Source organism: Phragmites australis, chromosome 4 (assembly GCF_958298935.1).
Source record: "Phragmites australis chromosome 4, lpPhrAust1.1, whole genome shotgun sequence".
Lineage (NCBI taxonomy): Eukaryota > Viridiplantae > Streptophyta > Magnoliopsida > Poales > Poaceae > Phragmites > Phragmites australis.
Window position 1 is genome coordinate 6,406,449 of NC_084924.1, and position 20,979 is coordinate 6,427,427.

General features: G+C 43.6%; 3 protein-coding genes and 1 long non-coding RNA gene across 6 annotated transcripts; 2 read left to right on the forward strand and 2 right to left on the reverse strand.

Moving 5' to 3' along the window:
- The first annotated feature begins 143 nt into the window (after positions 1 to 143).
- LOC133915454 (protein NDH-DEPENDENT CYCLIC ELECTRON FLOW 5-like) lies at positions 144 to 1,913 on the forward strand. The gene is made up of 3 exons (XM_062358612.1): positions 144 to 752; positions 839 to 1,297; positions 1,601 to 1,913. Exons 1-3 carry the CDS (start codon positions 210 to 212, stop codon positions 1,790 to 1,792), a joined length of 1,194 nt encoding a protein of 397 aa, XP_062214596.1. The 5' UTR covers positions 144 to 209; the 3' UTR covers positions 1,793 to 1,913.
- A 162-nt stretch (positions 1,914 to 2,075) lies between these two features.
- Positions 2,076 to 6,329, reverse strand: LOC133915455 (PHD finger protein ING2-like). 2 transcript variants are annotated; one of them, XM_062358614.1, is made up of 8 exons: positions 6,148 to 6,329; positions 5,984 to 6,055; positions 5,565 to 5,755; positions 4,922 to 4,985; positions 4,576 to 4,826; positions 4,415 to 4,453; positions 3,015 to 3,133; positions 2,076 to 2,302 (listed from the first exon to the last, which is right to left on the reverse strand). In XM_062358614.1, the coding sequence occupies exons 1-7, from the start codon at positions 6,191 to 6,193 to the stop codon at positions 3,032 to 3,034; spliced, it is 765 nt and encodes a 254-aa protein (XP_062214598.1). In that variant the 5' UTR covers positions 6,194 to 6,329; the 3' UTR covers positions 2,076 to 2,302; positions 3,015 to 3,031. The 2 variants fall into 2 exon arrangements, with proteins under 2 accessions (XP_062214598.1, XP_062214597.1); XM_062358613.1 differs by having other exon boundaries at positions 2,076 to 2,307; positions 6,148 to 6,327.
- A 207-nt stretch (positions 6,330 to 6,536) lies between these two features.
- On the forward strand, positions 6,537 to 10,349 carry LOC133914122 (uncharacterized). Its single transcript, XR_009909171.1, has 3 exons — positions 6,537 to 7,684; positions 9,272 to 9,443; positions 10,071 to 10,349. It is a non-coding gene; the product is annotated as an uncharacterized LOC133914122 (long non-coding RNA).
- A 5,102-nt stretch (positions 10,350 to 15,451) lies between these two features.
- LOC133915457 (YTH domain-containing protein ECT4-like) lies at positions 15,452 to 19,546 on the reverse strand. Of its 2 annotated transcripts, none has more exons than XM_062358616.1 (9): positions 19,216 to 19,546; positions 18,951 to 19,018; positions 18,684 to 18,783; positions 18,525 to 18,592; positions 17,740 to 18,288; positions 16,923 to 17,501; positions 16,629 to 16,841; positions 16,099 to 16,245; positions 15,452 to 15,982 (listed from the first exon to the last, which is right to left on the reverse strand). In XM_062358616.1, exons 1-9 carry the CDS (start codon positions 19,250 to 19,252, stop codon positions 15,830 to 15,832), a joined length of 1,914 nt encoding a protein of 637 aa, XP_062214600.1. In that variant the 5' UTR covers positions 19,253 to 19,546; the 3' UTR covers positions 15,452 to 15,829. The 2 variants fall into 2 exon arrangements, with proteins under 2 accessions (XP_062214600.1, XP_062214599.1); XM_062358615.1 differs by having other exon boundaries at positions 18,684 to 18,843.
- Between the last annotated feature and the right edge of the window lie 1,433 nt (positions 19,547 to 20,979).

Sequence of the window (20,979 nt, forward strand, 5' to 3'; positions counted from 1 at the left end):
ATGCGGTGGCAAACCCAAATACGACAACAAAAGCGCCTTGAGAATATCCTGCTGAGGAGTGCAGAAGGACATCATTAATCGAAAAAAGAGATATTTTCCTCAACCTTTTCTGTCTCTCTCACCTTTCAAACTTAAGCTGATTTCAGCGAGAGACTTGCAGTTGCAGATAAGGCTACACTGCCACTCGCCTCTTCCTGCAAGAACTGGCCATGGCGGCTTTCTGCACTCCTGCAGCCACCACAGCTCCCCATGCCACTCCAGCTCCTCTCACCCGCCCATGGAAGCACATCGCCTTGTGCCATTTCTCCAAGCTAGGCAGCGGCGGCAGCCAGAGGACGCGGCTCGTGAGCGCAGCTCCTCAGGTGCGCGCAGTGGCGCCGGCGACGGCGGCGGAAGAAGCGGCGGGTCCCTCCCCTATCAACGTGGAGTACCTATCCGCCGAGTTCGCGGGCCACGGCGTGAGCTTCGAGGCCGTGGGAATCAGCTGCGCCGTCAAGATGGCGCTGCGCAACGGGAGCGTGGCGCACCTGCTGCTCCCGAGCGGGCTCGTCACGTCATACAAGCCGGCCATGTGGCACGGCTCCGTCACGGAGGTGCTCCACACCTCCGTCGCCGCGGGCCACGGCGGGCGGGCCGTCATCCGCGGTGGCGTGTCCGTGGACCTCCACTGCGCGGGCGGCGACGGCGGGTGGTCGCCGAGCGGGGCGTGGTCACTCCGCGACGTCCGGGGAAACCCCACGACCTCCATCGAGGTAGGCGCCCCGCCACAGCAGCGGTGACTGCGAGACGCTGCCACGCATCGAGGAGGTCACTCCTGACACAGTGCGTTTCCTTGCAGATCGAGCTCGCGTCCGCTGCCCCGGGGGACGCGGCCGAGGCGAGGTGCGTCGTGACGCTGCACCCGGAGGCGCTGGCCACGGAGCTCTCGGCAACAAACAACGCGGCCTCGTCCTCGCCAATGGCGCTGTCGTGCACCGTGTCCAACCACCTGCGCGTGAGCACCCCGGACGCCACCTACGCCTTGGGGCTCCAGGGCTCCGACTACCGGAGCGTCGAGCCCGCGCTGTCGGAGTTCAGCATCATCCCTCCGGACTACGGGGCCGCACGGCAGTCCGCGGCAGGGAAAGCCCGGCACCGCTTGTCGAACAAAGGTTTCGACATGGTCCTCTCCGGCGGCCAGGCGCACGGCGCGGCGGGCGAGCCGGACGGCGAGGAGGACGACGACTACAAGCACATGACGGAGGAGATGTGCCGGGTCTACAGCCACGCGCCCAGGGAATTCACCATCATCGACAGGGTAAAAACTTGAGAACTTTGGCGTTCACTGACTTGTCCACTCTTAACAAAGAGCTCGAGACCCAGGCACCAGGATTTAAGCCTGAGTACACGACGGAAGCGGACTATACGGGGTGACGTCATCTGCACGAGTGATATAGTCGCTGACACATGAGACCCACATGTCAACGGCTACGATACGATACAGTTATATCAGATGCAACACCTTACTAGCTACTACCAAGCGAGCAGCTCAACTCAGCAAACACTTAACTAGAAATGCAGGGTCGATAGACTGATGCGAATTCTTGTGCGAAAATTGCAGGGCAGGAGGAACTCCATTTGCTTACACAGGAGGGGGTTCGAGGAGCTGTACGTCTTCAGCCCAGGATCCCAGTACCAGTGGTACGGCAAATACGCCTACGTGGTTGTAGGGCCTGCCATGCTGGAGCCTGTGGTGCTGAGGCCTGGTGACAAGTGGCAAGGGGCACAATACCTGCGCAACCCCAATCTTTAGGCTCACCTCTGCTGACTGATGCCGGCACAGGACCTGGGCCATCACATCTAGTATGCAGATGTGGTTTGGCTAGAAAAAAAAAAGATGTAAAAAGGAATATAATAAGACAGTGGTTTACATATGTGGGGAATGCTGCTCACTGTGAAATGCCGATAACAACGTTCACCATAGAATCATCGTTCGATGCCCAGTGCGATATGCTAGGCTACAATGTGGTCAACAGAACCAAGAAACAACACAGTTCATTTCACAACTACAAGCATTTCTCAGTCTGGCCAGAAGAGATTCCGAACAAGGAACATCATCCCTGCTACCGCCATGTATATATATTACCAGAAGAAATGGATGAGCATTTCTAGTATTAAATTCACTGTTAAGCAACAACCCCCTAGGAATCCAAAGTTGTGACGAGTTTTGTGCACCCTACCAACTTGGGGCAGCCTCACATTGAAGATCCTTCATGTTGGGCAAAAACCATCCCCCCCTTGAATCTAATCTCATTGCAGGTGCCTGACCTACACATGCATAAAAGAACCCTTCATGTCCTTGATGCTGTTGAGCAAGCATATACTGGTTAAGAAAGAAAGATAACTTTCCTAAGTTAAAAACTGAGATAATCACATTAGCATCACATGGCTTGATGGTTCATACAAATTACAGGACGATTGATTTCTTCTCTATTGACTTCCAATTGTGATATATTAGTTGGATTGGAAAAGAAATCTTGCAGAATGTTTCCCTAATAACTTTTAAGGGAAATTATAGTAATATAGTACAGGGATCTAGCTGCAATCGCAATGGACGATATAACATTCATGCTAGCTCATAATTGTGATTTGTTAAAAAAGGAAAGTTCTCTAATCAAGTTTAATTCTGGCTTTAAGTTGTAGATGGCCTTGTCTGCTGCATGTTTTTTCTTTTTTTCTTTTCTATTTTGCATATTTCTCCTACATAGAGAGAAATGTCCTTTCAGTGCTGCGATAGTCCCCACACAATATATGCAAACAGAAATGGATAAAATGTGAAGAACTGGATTCTGGAATTAACTTGAACAATTAATTATCAGATTACAGGAAATTTCTTTTCTAAAGAGGTAAGAGTGTACTAAAGAAACAGGGTTCTTAAAATTTGTGTTGTACTCCTATATAGGAACATGAATTGTAATAAGGGTTTGTTTTATAGATTTCCTGAATTCAACAATTATTACTAGTATGCATCTTACCAACTTTGGAGCACCTCTCATTGAAGGTTCCTGCATGTCGGGCAAAACCATTTCCCCTTGAATCTCGTTTCTGGTGTCAGACCCACACATGAGTAATGGAACCATTCGCCTCCTTCACACTGTTGAGTGAACATAAAATAGTTAGCACTTAGCAAGATAGATAGTTTTCACGCAAGAAAGCAAATGTATATCATAATAACATAATTGTAACACTCCGCCTCCAAAATTCGCTTACAGCCGGGCCCACATACGCATAGCACCTCTCTTACATTTTCGTCCTCACTTCGTGCAAAAGAGTTAACCCGGAGGTACTATGTTTCGAGTGCGAAAGCTTATAAGTTGGCCCCAACTTATCTAAACTATCAAGGTGGTACTAAACCCACCAAACCGGAATACTTGGGCCACACAGGCCGAAACCAGAAACACTAATGGGACAGGGTATTACACCCCCCCCCCTCAGGATTGACGCCCTCGGCAGCTTACAATAACAAGCTCTGGTGTTTCTAATGTGATAGTGAGACACAATACTGTATAGGGTTCGAACCATAATATTTAGTCGCTAAAAACCTGCTGAGTGTTTAACAATTAGCAAATATAGATAGCTTTCACACGATAAAGCAAATTTACATCATAACATCACATAACAAGCTTTGGTATTTCTAATGTGACAGTGCGATAAGCTACTGTATAGGGTTTTAACCGTAACATTTTATCGCCAAAAATCTGCTTAGTGTTTCTTTAATAACAATGGTCGCGGAGAGTAACATCATGCATGTTCATATGTGACCATAATTTGTTGACAAAAAAGTTTGGAAAATTTTGATTTCTGTTATACCCTGCAGGTGCCTTTATCTTGTTTACAAAAAAAAAATGATTTGTTTGTCTGTTTCTTTCTGGGAAGTGTACAACAGCAGTTTAGAAAACGTCATATACCGGTCATGATAACTCAATGATACAAGATGAACTACGTATCTGGGAAAGCAATTGAACAGGCTTGGGGGCCGGAACAGACGAAATACTGCAAGAATAATTTGTAATTAACAAATTCTACAATATATCACAATTGCTATATGTTCTAGAATATACAAGCAAGAGGCAGTCCAATATTATATCCTAGCCATGAGAGTAAAGCAATGAACACAAAATCCTTAGTCTGGATGGCAACAAGTAGAAAAAACCACAAACATAAGATAATTCAGTCCAGACGCAACAAAATATATTGAACGTTACATTCTGTTGCTCGATAAGGAAACAAAAAAGTATTCAAATCATAACAATAATCACTTCTGAGACCTGACAAGAGTAAAAAATGTAAAGAAATCTATAATTTAGAGCACAAGTGCCAAAGGTCCTATAATAACTCAGAAGTGTCATGGTTATATGGCACCAAAACGACTTACATTCTCATTATCACAAGCAATCATATCACCATACGAAACCTGAAAAATAACAAATAGGAATCTTATTCAGCGAACATTTGTGAAAAAAGTGTTTAATGTAGATAAGATGCAAATATAAGCTCCAGGAAAATATAAACACATATATTATTTTCAAAACTGACCTGGTGGCATATACAGTATGTCGGTTCATTTGGATCAATTGTTTGATCCACATCCATAGATGTACCTGCTTTCTTGCTGCTACCTGGAGGGGGCATTAAATCAAAATCCATACCCCTTTCCCTGTCCCATTCCCTCTCTCTGAATTTCTTTGATGCTTGAGGTGTACTAAAACCAAGCCTTCTTTTGTCATCCCTGCTAACCATTGGAATATGAGGAAGGACTGGTGGTTCATCTGGAGGTATCTTCCCTTCTGCAAGTGAGAGAGAGAAATCAATAACTTGTTTGATGAAGAACCAAGGATGGCATCCCGCAATAATGTGTAAAAGCTGCCACGATTGCTTATACCGTGCTTTAAATCTTCTGCAAACTGGCCCAAGTCTTCATCAAGGCGTTTGATATGGCTTTCTATCTGTACAATAATACCCAATGTACTTACAATTAGATATCCACACAAAGAAAGTGGCCCCGATCAAAAGTGGACTTCATTTCTAGATTGGTTCGGTTTCTACAAATTGCTTTACTTTGGCGTGGGTGATAGATGAGTTGGCATTGTCATTTGTATACAAGAATTATATTTTTTTAACTACTGTTAGGCTTCTGAACATTTAATCTTAGATATTGGATAGCATGAACCATAACAGGCTCTTCATATTTAAATTTAATTTCATCTTGTCGGTTGTTTTGTTGCAGTTTTCTGTTAGTACCTAGTACTCACTTTAAAATTTGTTTAACTTCTAATTGTAACAACTTGAGCATTTCAGTGACTACAAACACTTAACCCAGGAACTTGTTTTGATCAGTACAAATGCTACTCATGCGCTAATTATGGAGTTTCGTACAAAATGTTGGAGCTGATTGGGGGAATCAAACAGCAACTAAGGTAACTACCAAACATGAAATAAATATACCATGGCACTAGTTAAACGTTTAACATAAAAAGATCCTTAAGCTACAGAACTACAAGGAAATGACAGGAAGGAAGCAGGACCAGATCATAAGCTTGGCGTGCTAGCAACACTTTCTCGGTGCAGAGACTCAGTGCATTGTCCTGGCTAACTTCAATATCCTTCTTCATCCTTTCCGTGGCCACCTCATCGTCATCCATGTTTGACCTGTCATACCCATGGGGCGACACTCCCAGGAGATACTTTATCTGCTCTTTCGTCTGACCCATAATGCCTGCACCACAAAACAGCATGATGATGAATTACAAACATCGGCAAATAATCATCCACATATCATGGCACCAAGCAGCAATCAGTTCTTACATGTCGTCTACAATTCATGGAACTGCAGCGTAGTATGAACAAACACTAAACAACTGTCTACATATTAAACAAACAGAAGAAATGCAAAACTGCGGCCGAACAGATATTTTTTCTAAACAAACGGGGGCAAAATCATCACCGTGAGCCCTGTCGTCAAGCTCGCGCATTGTGGAGAGGATCCTCTGCAGGTCTCCGGCCAGGGTGCTCGAGTCTGCATGATTCCAAAAACAAACCAGTAAGGCCGAACAACCGAAAGGGGTAACAAATTCGATAATCCGCGAAACGGAAGCGCGAAAATCTTACATTCCAGGTAGTCGTCGACGTACACGCCGGTTCGAGCGATCGCCATGCCAGCCGATGCGTGGGCGGATTCCGCGGCTCCGGGCTGGGTTCGATGCCTCGATTTGGGGACTAGGGTTTCCAAGAGGAAGACAGGCCCCAGGAAATTCGCTATGCGTTCAGGGAAAAAATTCCAGTTTTATTACGTCATCAATTTGGTTTGATCCACGGTGTGGGCCGGTTACGTGGGTCTTAAGCCCGTAGACCAATGGTTTATTGGGCCCATCGAATTTCATCGGGGCATGAATCACGAGGGAATATATATATATCTTATATTTTAAAGGCTAGGATCCGGAAACTCTCAGACCATCGGACAATTGTAGCTCCACAGGAGCCTACAATAATAAATGGCTCTCAGTCCCGGTGTCAGCTCTCACCCTGCATGTATCCAGAGAGATCCATTGTCTCCCCTCCGCAAACTCCAGTCATTGATCCAAAAATCCCCGCTGCCTCCTTCCTCCATGTTCCTCTTGCGCTCTCGCTCCGTTTGCCTCCTCCATCGGCCTCCTCTCTCCCCTCCGCCTTCCCCAACCCCTCCAAGTGATCCGACATTAGCAAGCCACTCTTATGGTCCGAGCCGTCTCTCTCAATCCCCCACCCCTCTTTGTCTCTCCAAGCCCGAGCGCCCGCGAGCCCCTCGACCACCACCAGAGGGAGGCGTAGAATTTGTTGCTCAGGACAGGATCAAGAGGGAGACAAAGAGGAGGAAGGCGATGGGGCGGTGTCAGCACTAGCAGTGGAGGGTGGCGGTGGGCTACGGCGACTAGCAAAATGAGACGGCATCGGCTGAATCTGGCTCGAGTGAGGGTAGATCTGGTCTGGCTGATACCGACAAAGATGGAAGCGGAGAGGAGGAAGGCGATGGGGGCAGGGGCGGCGACACCGGTGGTGGCACCACGATGGCGCTGGAGGGCGGCGATGGGCTCTAGCGACTGGCAAATCCCCGACAAGGTCGCCCTCCTTTGATGAACAGGAAGGTATCCACAAACATGCCCACTCCTCCGTCTTCGCTAGGTGTGGGGTCCACGACCACTCCAGTGCCTTCCTCTCCTCCGATCGATGATGCACCACCGCTGGCTCAAGTACGTGATCATCCAGGCAACCGCCAAACGGATCCACAAGACCCACGCGTGTCACGGGTGTCCGACGTGGGCACCCAAGTAAAGGAAAGGATGATAGTTCCATCAATGGCAGGGAGGGCAACGAGAAGCCGCAGGCCATCGCCCACGCCCGTGCACCTGCTGCTTCACCACCCCGGCCACGGCGTGGCTGTCCTCCCCATCAACATCAGCAAGATCTTTCCCTTACCCTTTCTTTGATTCATTTTTTTTTACCTTAATTTCTTCCATGCTTCTTAATGTGTTGCTACACCAGGAAACAATAAGATGATCGGAACACAAATGTTCCTTGCGATTCTTAATTTCTTAAACATTGTTTGCTTCTTGTGATATACCAAATCAACAAAGGAATCAACGAATCGAAAACCCTAGTGACTATTTTGGTAAGATTCCCCGTACCCTTGGTCCTTTCCTTCTTCTCCTCAATCTGATTTCTAAAAAAAAATCACAATATGTCTCATTGAAGTATTAACAGTGTGGTGATTGAATGATTGATCTTACGATTCATCATGTTTTAAAGTCCATTTCCTCACACCATTTTACTCATCTTATTTAATAGTATTAAAGTACACTTAATTGCTATGGTAAAATTGTGTTTAGATGCTTCATTAAGATATACTGATTAATTTTGTTGCGAGTTGAGCAAATTATGTAGTAGTTCTACTGTACTTAGCATCTTTTGTTTCTACTGGCAACTAATCGTGTAATATACATGTATGCTTATCTCCGTAGTGGTCTCCTAACAGGTTGCATATGTTTGCTTCCTATCTCACGTGTTGCTTGATGATAACTTATGATTTATATATGTATAAGATTAACCAAGCTCATGCCAGTGCATTAACTGTTGCAAATTTGCCCATTGCTTTAGCAAGCTAAGAGATGAGACCAGTATGTTGCAGAGGGTCAAGATGTTTTTATTTATAGAATTAAAAGCTCTACCCCATAATGTACCCTGCATACTATAACCTGGGCTTTATCATTTTGATTTTTGAACGAACTTCATATTAAATTTTCCGTACTGTCAGATCTGAAATTTTGATTGCTTTGGTTGTGCCCCTCTAAACTTGATACACTGACTTCTTGATTAATTTTTCATGTTAATTTGTGGCTTGGTCTTGAGCATATGCTTTGACATGAGGAGGCTATCAGTTTCAGGCACTAGGGCATTAGAATGTGGGGAAATGTTTGGGAGTTTCTAGGAGGGATGTCAAAGCATATTGTTTAATCATAGGCTAGATACCCATACATCTTTCCTATAAATGGCTATGGAAATCTTGTTGTTAGATGAAACACAAAATTTTCTTCTGGTTACTTCTGAAGGACAGACTAAGCACAAGAGAATTTCTAAAAAGAAAAAATATGGATTTGCCGTCATATCACTGTGTTTTGTGTGATCGATAAGAGGAAGAATCTTTAGAACATCTCTTCTTGCAATGCATCTTTGCGAAAGAATGCTGGCATATTGTGAGACTCCAAATTCCAAAACAGCTCCCTCCCTTCCAGATTCTAGAGAAAATAAAAACTAAACTAGCGGTTCCTTTTTTTCATGGAAGTCGTCATTCTGCTCAGCTGGAGCATATGGAGCATGAGAAACAACTTAATCTTCAATCAAATTGTGCCAACAATTGAAGACTGCAAAAGAAAATTTCAAATTTGAATTTGCCATGGTTATCCATAGGGAAAATTCACGTTATCTGCGAGCAATAACTCAATGGCTGCAAGATTTAGACTAATTTGGGCTCTCTGCTCTTTTTCCTTTTCCTAATTTGCTTTTCCTTTTCTTTGGTTCTCTCCTCTGTACTTCAAACTTTTTTTTCTCTTTAATATATGATAATCAGTAGGGGTGTGGCCCACCTGTACTTAAAAAAAAAACTTCCGATGAGGGATGAGAGCTCTTATCAGTAATGTACAATATTCGCTGATGCACATACATATAACACCTCGCAGTATAACTGTTTTATTCTACACAGGTGGGTCACTTAGCTATTTACAACTCGGACCAAATGCTTTCATCAATAGACCAAGCTCCCACTCTCCGAGGATGGCTGACTACATTCGACGTTATGACACGGTCAAGCATAACCTTCAATTTGGACGAAGCCCATTGTACAATATAACATGTGTACTGTCTATAACCCTATGGTGAGACTATTGTAGTGTATCATCCTCTTTGTAGGTTTCACCAATATTTGATGATGAAATCATGTTGCATGCTCAGATGTTGTTCTTAAACTCCTAATGCACTAAAGTTATAAATTTCTATCTATGCTATCATATTTATTTACTCTTAACTGTTAATCCATTATCAAATCCTATAATGTTCAGAACACTAATTTGGACAGGCGTAGCGAAGCGCGCCTTCCGTCCTAGTTATTGCAGTCAGTTTGAGGTATCTACGACCGTCGGGGCCGAATACATCACGAGAGAAGTATTGCAGTCAGTTTGAGGCATCACAGAGAGAACTATTGCAATTAGTTTGAGGCATCTGCCACCGTTGGGGCCGAATACATCATGAGGGAATTATTGCTGTCAGTATGAGGCACCAGCTACCGTCGGGCGTAAAACCAACAAATCCAATTCGTTTGTGATTTCCATAGTTTTCTTAGAAGTGAAATAACAAAATATTGTTGGTTCCCTAAAAACTGGATTTGGATATCAATTACTTAATCCCTTCTTTGTTATAATAGCCCCCCGTCTACCACCTGTAACATTGTCTGCCGCCCATTGGCATTGTGCCATTATGCACAGCTGACTGACTTTGCATTTCAGCTTCAAACCAGCTTACAGGACCAAGTGACGCACAAAAGCTTCCAACACGCACAAGGCATGGTAATCCCAGCCGTCGATCGCGATCAAGGGCACATGACCAAGTGATGGTTCAAGCATGAGACAAATAATTATACAATGCAAGGGAACAAGCCTTAGACCTAGAGCCTTCTTGTTTTGTTAGTCTCTCCAGTATGTACTGCGACAATCAAAAGCTACCTTAATGTTGTTCAGATACATAAAGTAGCTTGTAGTATCACAAATGATACATTTAGAGGTATCACAACCCATTATTATTCGTATAGCATGTGCTCAACATAATTTGAAGGCCCTTTACATCGTTGACATTGTTGCGAGTCGAATTGTATTGACAGTAGAGAGTCGATACATTGAGAATGAAAAACATCATTCGTTCGTGGCACTCGTCCGTGGGGAGATATCATTTCCCCAACAAAAAATAATTTCTCTGTGGCACATACAGTGCACACAAAATATGAGAAATTTTAGAATTTTGCAACATTTGATATTGTAACCAATATAATTGCTGATAATTTTTCTTATCATTTTAAATTAGGAAGACCAAGGCAATCATGCCAAATCTTGAATTTATAAAGGTTCTAAAAAATTATCTTGAATGCAACATGTGGTATGAGATTGATGTATGTATGATACAATTCAGTTAAAAATGAAGGAATTTTGTCAAGCATTTTCTTGCCATTTCCGTTATTGTTGGTGATAAAGAGATATTCACCATTGTTGTCATTATGAGTTTCCAACGGAAACCATTTTGACGAATATCTTTATAATTTAACATGTTATGTATAGAATGAGTGTATCCTCGATTACTAATTTGAATACTCATTGGGAGAATGCTTGTGGCTCTGCCGTAACCGACAATCAATGTATCGCGTTCAGCGATTGTCTTTAATATTTTCTTGCCTCTTTTTAAGAGTATAGAAATATTTTGTCTCCATTGAGTTTGTATTAGTGGTATAACTGTCCACTAAATATATTTCCTCCATCTAATTGTTTTCTATAAAATCTATATAGAGTAAATCAAAGTGAACTCATATATAGAATATACATCAATATTATTAGTATCAATATGTGACACACTATTTTTCATAATAACAAAATAAAAATTACAACATATAGTAGTACATAAAGTGGCTGATAACATTCTTTGGGGATTTGTGCAGAAGCTAATTCATGTCTCCATACATGTCTTAAGAATTATATTCCACAAGCATATCGTCTGCATCTAGGAAGTCGTCATGCTTCTGCTGGATCATGTTGTTGTTATGCTCTTGAGAAACATCTTGAGAACAACTTGCTTCCATATTGACGCCATGTTGTATGTTGAAGTGAGCTTCAAACTTGTCCCCTTGAATTTGTTTTCCTTTTCCAACAGATTTCAGGTATAAATCCACCAAATATTTAGGAGTTCAACATTTCTTGATATGATGATTCATACAACCACACCTTTGACAAACTTGAGAATTGTCATTGTGGTTTTGTTTCTTGAACTTGCCTTTACCCTTGTTGATCCACAGATGCATATTCTCATTACGCTTTCACTTTCCTTTGAACTTCTTTTAGTGCTTTTTATGACCACCAAATTTGTCTGTATTATGAATATTTGAATGCACTTCAGGCAGTGGTGCAACACCTGTTAGGCACTGTTGATGATTCTTCATTAGAAGTTTATCATGTTTTTCTGCCTGAACTAGTGTATAAATCAATTCAGAATACATGTTGTACCCTTGGGTACATTATTGTTGTTGCAATACCCTATTTGCTAGTAAGAAAGTAGATAAATTCTTCTCGGTCATGTTCACGCCTGAGACGGTTTGATCACATAATCGCAGCTTGGAGCAAATCTTATGAACAGTTGAATTATAGTATGTCACGGATTTGAAATTCTGAAAATAAATGAGAGACCATTCGTGAAGTGCTTTGGGCAGAATCATAGTTTTTTGCTGACCATAACGCTCTTTAAAGGGTACCCAAAGAGCCATTGAATCTTCTTCCATGAGAAACTCATTTTTAAGACCCGAATGAATGTGGTGCCTTAAATAATATAAGGCTCCATATTTGGTTGTAGCAGGTATCTTGGGGGCATTCGATAGAGGTTCTTCTATTGCTGGAATAATACCTCGAGATGTCATAGAGATATCGATATCCATTGCCAGTGAGATAATTGCTCTCATCTAATGAGAGTTCCCGAGAATCTTTGTTGGCTATATGAGCCATATCCTACGTGAAATACCATAAATATAATTAGTTTACTATGAGAGTAAATTAAGTATCAAGTGTTGTAATCATGAGAAAATAAAAATTAATATGAGTATTGAATAATTATTGGTGTAAATCCTCATGACAGGTAAAATTTTTGTTGCTATTGTATTAGACTCCACTTCTAAGAAAGTAGATAACATGTATTCACTACCAAATATATAGACTATGTACTTGTAAAATATTGGGAAACACGTTGAAGGTAATCACCATAAGGTGTAGACCTCGCGGTAGTAAGCGAGCAACTCGCTGCTATAACATGGACTCCATCTAATTAAGGTGGACGACACTACAGTCGCAGTCAATGTTATAGGCTCTACTACCTTGTGTTTTGCCAATATTCTATGAAAAGGTAATCACCGAAATTTTGCATAAATTTCTGCAAATTATTTAAACGAATGTTCAAATAAAAAAATGAATTAAAGAATAATTGAAAATATAAGTTCAAGGACAAAACTGCAATTATATTGAAATATTGCATATTACTGAGGTAATACATAGTAATTGCAGAAAATACACATTATAATGCAATTCCTCAGGACCTGAGAGTCTAAAATGTATATTTACATGAGGTAATAAAGCACAACACAATTTATTTAAAGCTGGAGGCGTACATAGAAAAAAATACGAGATTGTAATAATTTCATTTTGTCTGCGCTATAATTTTTAAGTACTCAGGGGCTTAAATACAAAGAGTACAATATAATTGATATTATATTAATAACCATCACATAATTATGTTAAACCCAAGGGGTTTTTTTGAAAAATGCAAGCTTGGGCCAACCCAAATGGGCCATATAGGTTCTTCAGCCGGTACGACCCACTAGGTCGTTGGCCCAACCCATGTGGCCATCGGCGGCGTATAAAACAGGGGGCGCGGTAGGATTAGGGTGGTCGCCTCCCAACCGCCCAGACGCCCTAAAGCCGCTGCCTTTAGGTTGGGTCGTCGCCATGACCGCTGGGCACCAGTCGGTGAGAGTCATCGTCGGGTGAAGGCGCACTCGCCAGACGCCCGCCCTTCACCATCGTCGACCGAGGGCCGAGCACCATGCTCCCCAAAGAGCGCCACCATGGATAGGGTTGTCATTGGCCTGTTTGCGTCGGTGACACCAACGCTTGTGCGCCTCGAGAGGAACACGGTCAGCCGGCGATCTCCGTTGGAGATAGGGATGGCAACAGGTACAATACCCACCGGTAGAAGTTATACAAACCCGTACCCGCGAGCTAATTCTCAAACTCGCGCCCGCACCTATTACCCACCATGGGTAAAAATTGAAACACGTGCCCGCCAACCGCAGGTATCACATATGAATGGGCATGCCCGTATGCCCGCGAATAAATACATTCAGCTCAGCGCTATGACAACATTACCAACCTTTTTCTGTTTTCTACAATTACTGGCCCTGATAGGCTAACACGCCCACATCTGATGTTCTCCATTTTGCAAATTTTCTTGCCACAATCACAAATGTTTCCCTTGAAATTGCTGTCAGCTTGGTTTTGCCACTCATTAGGTACTTAGGGCAATGGCAAATAGAATAAGAGAAGCTAAAAAGTTCAAATATAAAGGATTTGCCCTTGCAATCTAAGCAAAAACACTTTCAGAACAGCTATAACTATGCCCTATGAATATATATGATTTGAGATCGCCTCCACATCCTAATTAAGAGTGAGTTAGTAACTTAATTCAATTTGCTTTGATCATAGATGTTTGGAGTGGGTACACAAGCGAAGCAGGCACGGGTATGCCGATTTCAAACTCATCTCTCTGTACCCATTGGGTTCCACTTTAAACCCGCACCCATACCCACGAATAAAAAATGTAACCCAAACCCGCGTCCGTTAGGGTTTTTACCCACGAGCACATGGGTAAAATATGCCCATTGCCATCCCTAGCTAGAGAGGTGGACGCCACCGAAGGAGAGCTGCCGCCGGTTGTCGATGTGGGCGCGTCAACCGGATACCACCGGATCGATCCATGGCACGAGGTTGGCCGCCAAAGGATGCAGCCGTCGGGGATGTCGACTTAGGACCGTGTGCCCCGAAGGGACATAACTGGTTGAGGTCGTGAAGCTAGCATGGAGGAGGGTCGTTGCAGGCTGTCGTCGTGTGAAGAACCGCCTCCACGGCCGGTCACCAAAATGGAGATGAGATGTGCCCATCATCGCCTTGGGGCAGGTGACGCGACCGCATGTCGGAGGTGGACTGCCAGATCTGCACACCGAGAGGACCAGGTATCGCGCCAGGAGGCCTGCGTGCCACCGTCGCCGTGCCATCTTGGTCTGATGCGTGGCCGGCTGGGGGGGCTGGTCGCCTGACGTCCGAAGGACGCCGAATCTGCGTCGTTGGGTTGGGCTGGCCGCACGGTACCACCACCACTACTGGAGAAGGAGGTGCCGATGCTACAGAAATGATGAGGGCCAAAGATTAGGCACTGGTGTTGCCACTGAGGTGGGGTTCACCGCGCAGGCAGCCGTGGCACCGCGATGGTGGTGACGACATTTAGGTTGTCAGCATGGAGGATAGTGAGCGGTCGGTTGGCCGAGAAGACGATGTAAGTACATCACCTGTTACATCAACGCCCGATGGGCATGGTCTTCTGTCTTAAGGCTGATTAGTCGTCGAGGGAGAGCTAAATGCTTCGTCCGTCGATGACATCGTTGCGGCAGTGTGCGTCTGGGTGGCGTGCGTTGTCACCTTGTCGTCTGCTTCTTCCAATTGATTCTGGTTGCCCATATTCCTTATTCTTCGTTGTTCGTCCACTATGGTGTGACCAATGAACTCAAGCGTGCTGATAACATGTTTAAATGAAGGTGTAAAGAGAGAGAGAGCAAACAAAGAAATTGAACAGGCAACCCTAAGTGAATAGGCATGCACAACCGTTGGCAGTTGCCAAGACGGTTCAGTTGGCTGTTGATCTCATTCACAACAGTGCACTTGACCAAAAAATCTCTTCCTAGATGAAGGGACACATCTTCAAAGGAGGCATATTTTTGGTCATACACCAAGTCCAATACATCATCCAAACATGACCATGAGATAATTATACAATGCATTGGAACATGACCATGAGATAATTATACAATGCATTGGAACAAACCCTTAAACCCAGAGTCTTCTTGTTTTATTACTTTCTCCGGTAGTACTGCAACACACGAAAAACTAACTTAATGTTGTTCAGATGTATAGAAAATCGGTTGCTTCGGTAACAATAATCAAGCTAAAAGGAAACAGGCGGGGGGAAAAAGCAAGGGTTTTACGGCTGCAAGACACAAAGAAACAGCCACACCAACTAAAACTGAGAACAGAAGTAAAAACTGATCCCCACCCCCCGCAAACAAACTCCAGTTCCTCAAGTCTTATGATTCAGGCAGTAATCGATAACCATTGATTTGCAGAAACCGCAAACATGCAGCACTTGGGCAAGATTGCCTGCTGGGGCAATAAGCGTAACCGATATATAACGCTTAGTTGCCATTTGATACACCATTTTCTGCTGCAGGTTTGGAGGTGTTCGCCGCTTCCCCAGCAAGAGTGCCTTCTTTGCTCAATTCCTGTTTCTTTACCTCGGGTCTCCCATTAATCACATCCTTGTCCTTCTCATGAGAAACATCAGCCCCCTGGCCAATGTGAAGAGCAAGAAAGCATCAGAAACTATTATAACAATCGAATCTGAATTCTCTAGCCACTTACAGGTTTAACCACAAAAGACTCTAATGATGACAATAGTACTTGCCTGGCCTTGAAGCAGTTGCTGCTTTGCTCTCTTTTCCTGCATTAACTTTTGGCGGTTCTCATAAAAGCCAAAATCATCCAAAATTGAGGTCTTGCTAACATGTTCTTTGAAAATCTTCAACATTTCAAGACCTTGCTCAAGCTTAACCTGTAGCATTACGAAGAACATGGGCACGATTGTAAGTAGGCTGCTCAAAAGATCATTTATAATGCAGACAGTTAACAGTGATATATAATAAATCCATCACCCTCTTCAATCTAATAATGGCCTTCCGGTCAATCTGTGAATGGCCAAACAACATTATGGATTGTCATGCAGCCTAGCTTATACTCCATAACAGATGAAGGATCCTCAGGTTATGGCATAATCATGTCACCGTAAATAAGATTAGGCTAAAATTTTAAATAGTATACTGGAAAAAGTTAACAATAATACTATTTTAACAGTGCCCCCCAAAAATGGGCTCATTGCATCATAATGCATTTTATCATGTAATAAGCAGCTAAGATAGTAGCTTTCAGAAAGTATACCTCTTGTGTGTCACGGCTGTTCGTCACAGGCTTATTATCATTGTTCTCCAATGCAATATGCTTTAAGATGTTGTTGGGCACATCCTTGACTATGTGCCACTTGAGAGGAAAACAACCATTCCACTTGTCTTGTTGCCAATACTCCACAGTCTTCTCAAAGTCAACATGACCAACCATTTCAGCAACACCGACAAACTGACCACTTGTGTTTACCTAACACCCAAGCATAAGGAATTAAGGTCAAATAGGGAATGCCAAAGAAGAACGTATAATAAAATGACATAACAAACTTACAGAGAAAAACAAGAACACTGGGCAGTCACTAGTTTTCTCCTGAGCCTCTCGGTATCCAGCATCCAGCTTCTTATTTCCATTAGGAGTGCTTGCCCATACATTGTATTTTATACTCTTGTGTACATCATCCTCACTATATGATTTAATAACAAAAAACTTTGCATCCTTGTAGGTTACAGGAAAACCTTCTTGGTTAAATTGGCTCTTGTCTGGAAGAACACTGTTCTCCTGTTTCCCGATTGAAGGGAGGGCCTGGCCCTTCACAGCAATAGTGACACTAGGCCCAAATTGCTTTTGTTGCTTGAAGCCACCAGATCTTGGTCCTCTGTTCAACTCGGTAAAGCCATCTTGATTCTCACTGCCAAAACCAAAAGCTGCACGCCCTCTAGGCTTGTATTTGGTATCCACAACTCCCCACCGCCCATTGTTTCTTGTGTTGTATACATTTGATCCAAAACCAAGTCCACCTTTCAGTGTGTTCCCGTACTGACCATATAATCTGCTGTCGGGGTACATCCTATTAGGATAGCTAGGATAGGTTAGCCCCATCCCAGACGAAGGTATCTGTGCATGTAGACCCTGAAAATAAATGGAATTAACTGCTGAGCTTTATACAAGGGCAATGCATGCAAATGTGTCACCCTGTTATCTGTGTGATCTTAAGAAAGATCATATATGTCATTATAGAATATAATAATGCTGTGCCAAAGTAGGCTTCAAAGTATGCTTGTCAGAATTTATAATGCCAAACATCATTACTGAAGAAGAAAAAAGACTGCAACACAATAATATAAAAACTGAACAGTGTAGAACACACCATGAGGTTTGTTGTTGGACGCTGGCTCTGATTTTTCTCCGAAGACGAGTTAGAATGGTAAGATGTGGAACTAGCAGTCGGTCTCTGATGCCCATTCGAGTATGTTGGCCCATCATACCATTGAACTGGAGAACGAAGACCATTGTGACCATAATTGCTTGCAGAAGGTCCACCACCTTGCACAGGTCCTCTTCCATACGAACCATTGTTTGCTACCGGTACATTCAGGTGGGTTTGCTTGCGCGGTAGTGAACTGTTGTTAGCATTGTGCATACCATTAGCACTTGTGTTGGCACTTGCTTTTGTTGTATCTACCAGAACACGTGCCTGGTGACCAGCAACAGAAGGCAGTTCAGGTTGAGAATTGGCGCCATTTACACCATGTGTTGCATTTGTTGGAGTCGGTGGCTGATAATATTGGGTAGGGTATTGATATTGCTGTGTGCCATATGACTGGCCATCATGCCCAACAGTTGGAACAGGAGAACTCGAAGGATATGGGCCATAGGGAGCATAACCATATCCATGATACATGTCACCATACAAGTTCTGCGATATTGTTTCAACAGCAGCGCAAGTCAGCTTCACCTCTCATAAAGCATTACAGAAAAAGTGATTCTCCCTACTTTGAAGTACAGATTTTATATGCAGACGCGTGCTATCTCTATGATTTGTTCTTAGCTTCCTAAACAACGGTGAAAGCACATAATTTAAATATATCTTCAGCTCATTGAGACTACTAACTATGATAATTGCGCAGTGACACAATAAGAATGTCAACTCACAGGAGGCATATCCATTCCTTCATGGCCAGCATACCTGGAGTCCCACTCATTGGATGAGCCATCATAGCCTGAGAACCAGCATACAAAAATTAAACTTGGCAATTATTGAGCCTAGCCATCTGTCAAGGTCTGCTGCAACAGGGACGCAGGTTTATGTACCACTAGGATAGTAATAGGCTGGAGAGGCATATCCATTGGGCTGGTAGAAGAAGTTAGGATCCATGGCCTCCTGGAGTAGAGGTGTTATCGACCTGTCCACCTGCGATGCAGCGCTATGAGCATCCCCAGCGTTGGCAGATCCGTACGGCATCCCAGAAGGCTACAATTACGAAAGCATGATTTTTTTGGTATCACTTGTATCTCCTTCCCCTAATAAGTATACCGCAAAACGAAACAACAACCGAGAAGAATCGCCAAGAAAGCTACCTTCTTGGCAGCGTCGGCGCCTTCCTTGTTGCTCTCCAGGGACAGCTTCTGCAGGAGATTGGTGGCCTCTGCAACTCGCGAATCAAGGAAGAAGCACTTCGAATTCAAGCAAGCACCTCACAATTCAATCATACGATTCTCACGCCGATAAAAAAAAATCCACATATAAGCAAGAAAAAAGAACACATCTTTCTAAAAAAAAATACAGCGCAAAAGATTGCTCCAGAACACTGCACGAATCAAAAACACGAAGAAGCAAGGATACGGTCGGCGGCAGCAGGGGCAGGAGCAACGGTCGCCATGGCTTCTTACCCCCAGACGAAATTCGATCTAGGACAGATGCCTGCCGCAGCTACCACCAGCCCACCACGCGGCTCCTCCCGGATCGGATCCGAGGCCGCTGCAATTCCGACGGCACGATAAGATAACTGTTGTCTATGGCGGGGAGAGGCGATGGGGCAGGTGGTGGTGGAGGATAAACCCTAGAGAGGGGAGGCAGAGGAAGGCGAGGCGAGGGGAGAGGAGTGGAGGGGATAGCCGCCACAGACGCGAGGGGAGTCGGAGGCCGCCAGCCAAGAGTGGCTTTCGCGATTCGGAGGCAGTGATTCAAATACCGACCCCGGCCCATCCCTCCGCTCGCTTATCTTCCGTGCTTTGGCTACGGGTACACATCCAACTTGTAAGAAAAAAAGAGTCCAAGAAAGGAAAGTTAGAAAAAGTTATCTAAAATCTCAGAGTTTCACGAGCTGGAAAAGAAAAAAGTGGGTGTGAGTTATAACTAAAAGAGCTTCACATGCCAGAGTTTAACTCTCTTACAAATAGAGAAAAAGTTGTGTGTTCTAGATTAGGACCTTAGTAGATAAAAAGAGTTAATTGCCTATGGATTTTTCGAAGAAGTGCTTAAGTTAAAAACCACTTGTATGTCTTTGCTGGACAAGAGTTCTCTGACTAACTTGATAAAAGTATTAGAACGTTTGGTCGATATCCCCTCTATTTAGTTTAGGAAACGAATGCTAGTTGATATATTATACATGTTAGTAGGTGGTTTGGAATAGATAATTAGGCCTATGTAAGCCTAGTTATAGCCAAACCATCTAGAGTCACTCTCAGTTATTCATTTCTAAAAAAATCCTAATGAGAAAGGAGTTATATTCATTTATTATTAATTACATGATTGCTATATTTGTTCTAGGCCCATTATTAGTTAACGTAAACTTCAAGCTTAGCACGATATTGTTCTAAAACTTTGGGAGCTATGTATTTCTTTAATAACTTCCAGTGATGTATTTTATGTGTATTTTTTAGATTTTTTTTCCAAAAGATGTGTAGTTGGTTATTGCAACTGTATTTATAAACTAAAAAAATATAAAATATTGCATTACATCATACAAAATCCACAAACAACTCACAAACATCGTGTAGATAACACCTTAACAGGACGCGAATTGAGCTCTAGTGAAGATCCTCCAATGTTATATGAGATTTTGAGTTTTATAATACAACGACGTGTCGTGTGTATTTTTTCTCCTGTGTGGCTCTAGCGTTATTACTGATTAAATTACTTCAGCAGGAAGAAAGAAACCCTAGTCTGCCTTGGGCCAGCCCACGGTCCAATCAGGCCCACGCCCCATCTGGCCCTCACTGATTAAAGCTCCGACCTTGTTCTTATCCGGAAGCGGCTTCGCTCCTCGGCGAAAAATCTCGCGTCTTGCCGTGTCTTCTCGTGGCATCTGGAGCACAGCTGCTGAACCGGCGGCCGATCCGTGTCCACTTGTATTGCCAGGCGCCGAGCGCAAGAATCTGAACCCAACCGTGCACGCTTCTTTCCCTCGAGAGCACCAGCAAGAGCCAAGAATCGTACGTGTGTACCAGAGCCATCCTTCGCAACGAGTGTACGTAGAATCGCCACAGGACGTGTTACACGACACGCGGATGTGAATACGAGATGCCGAAGGTAATTCTTTCTTGGCTAATTAATAGGGAAATGAAAAATGCAGCATAAGTTATCGAGCAGTGATTAATTCGACAG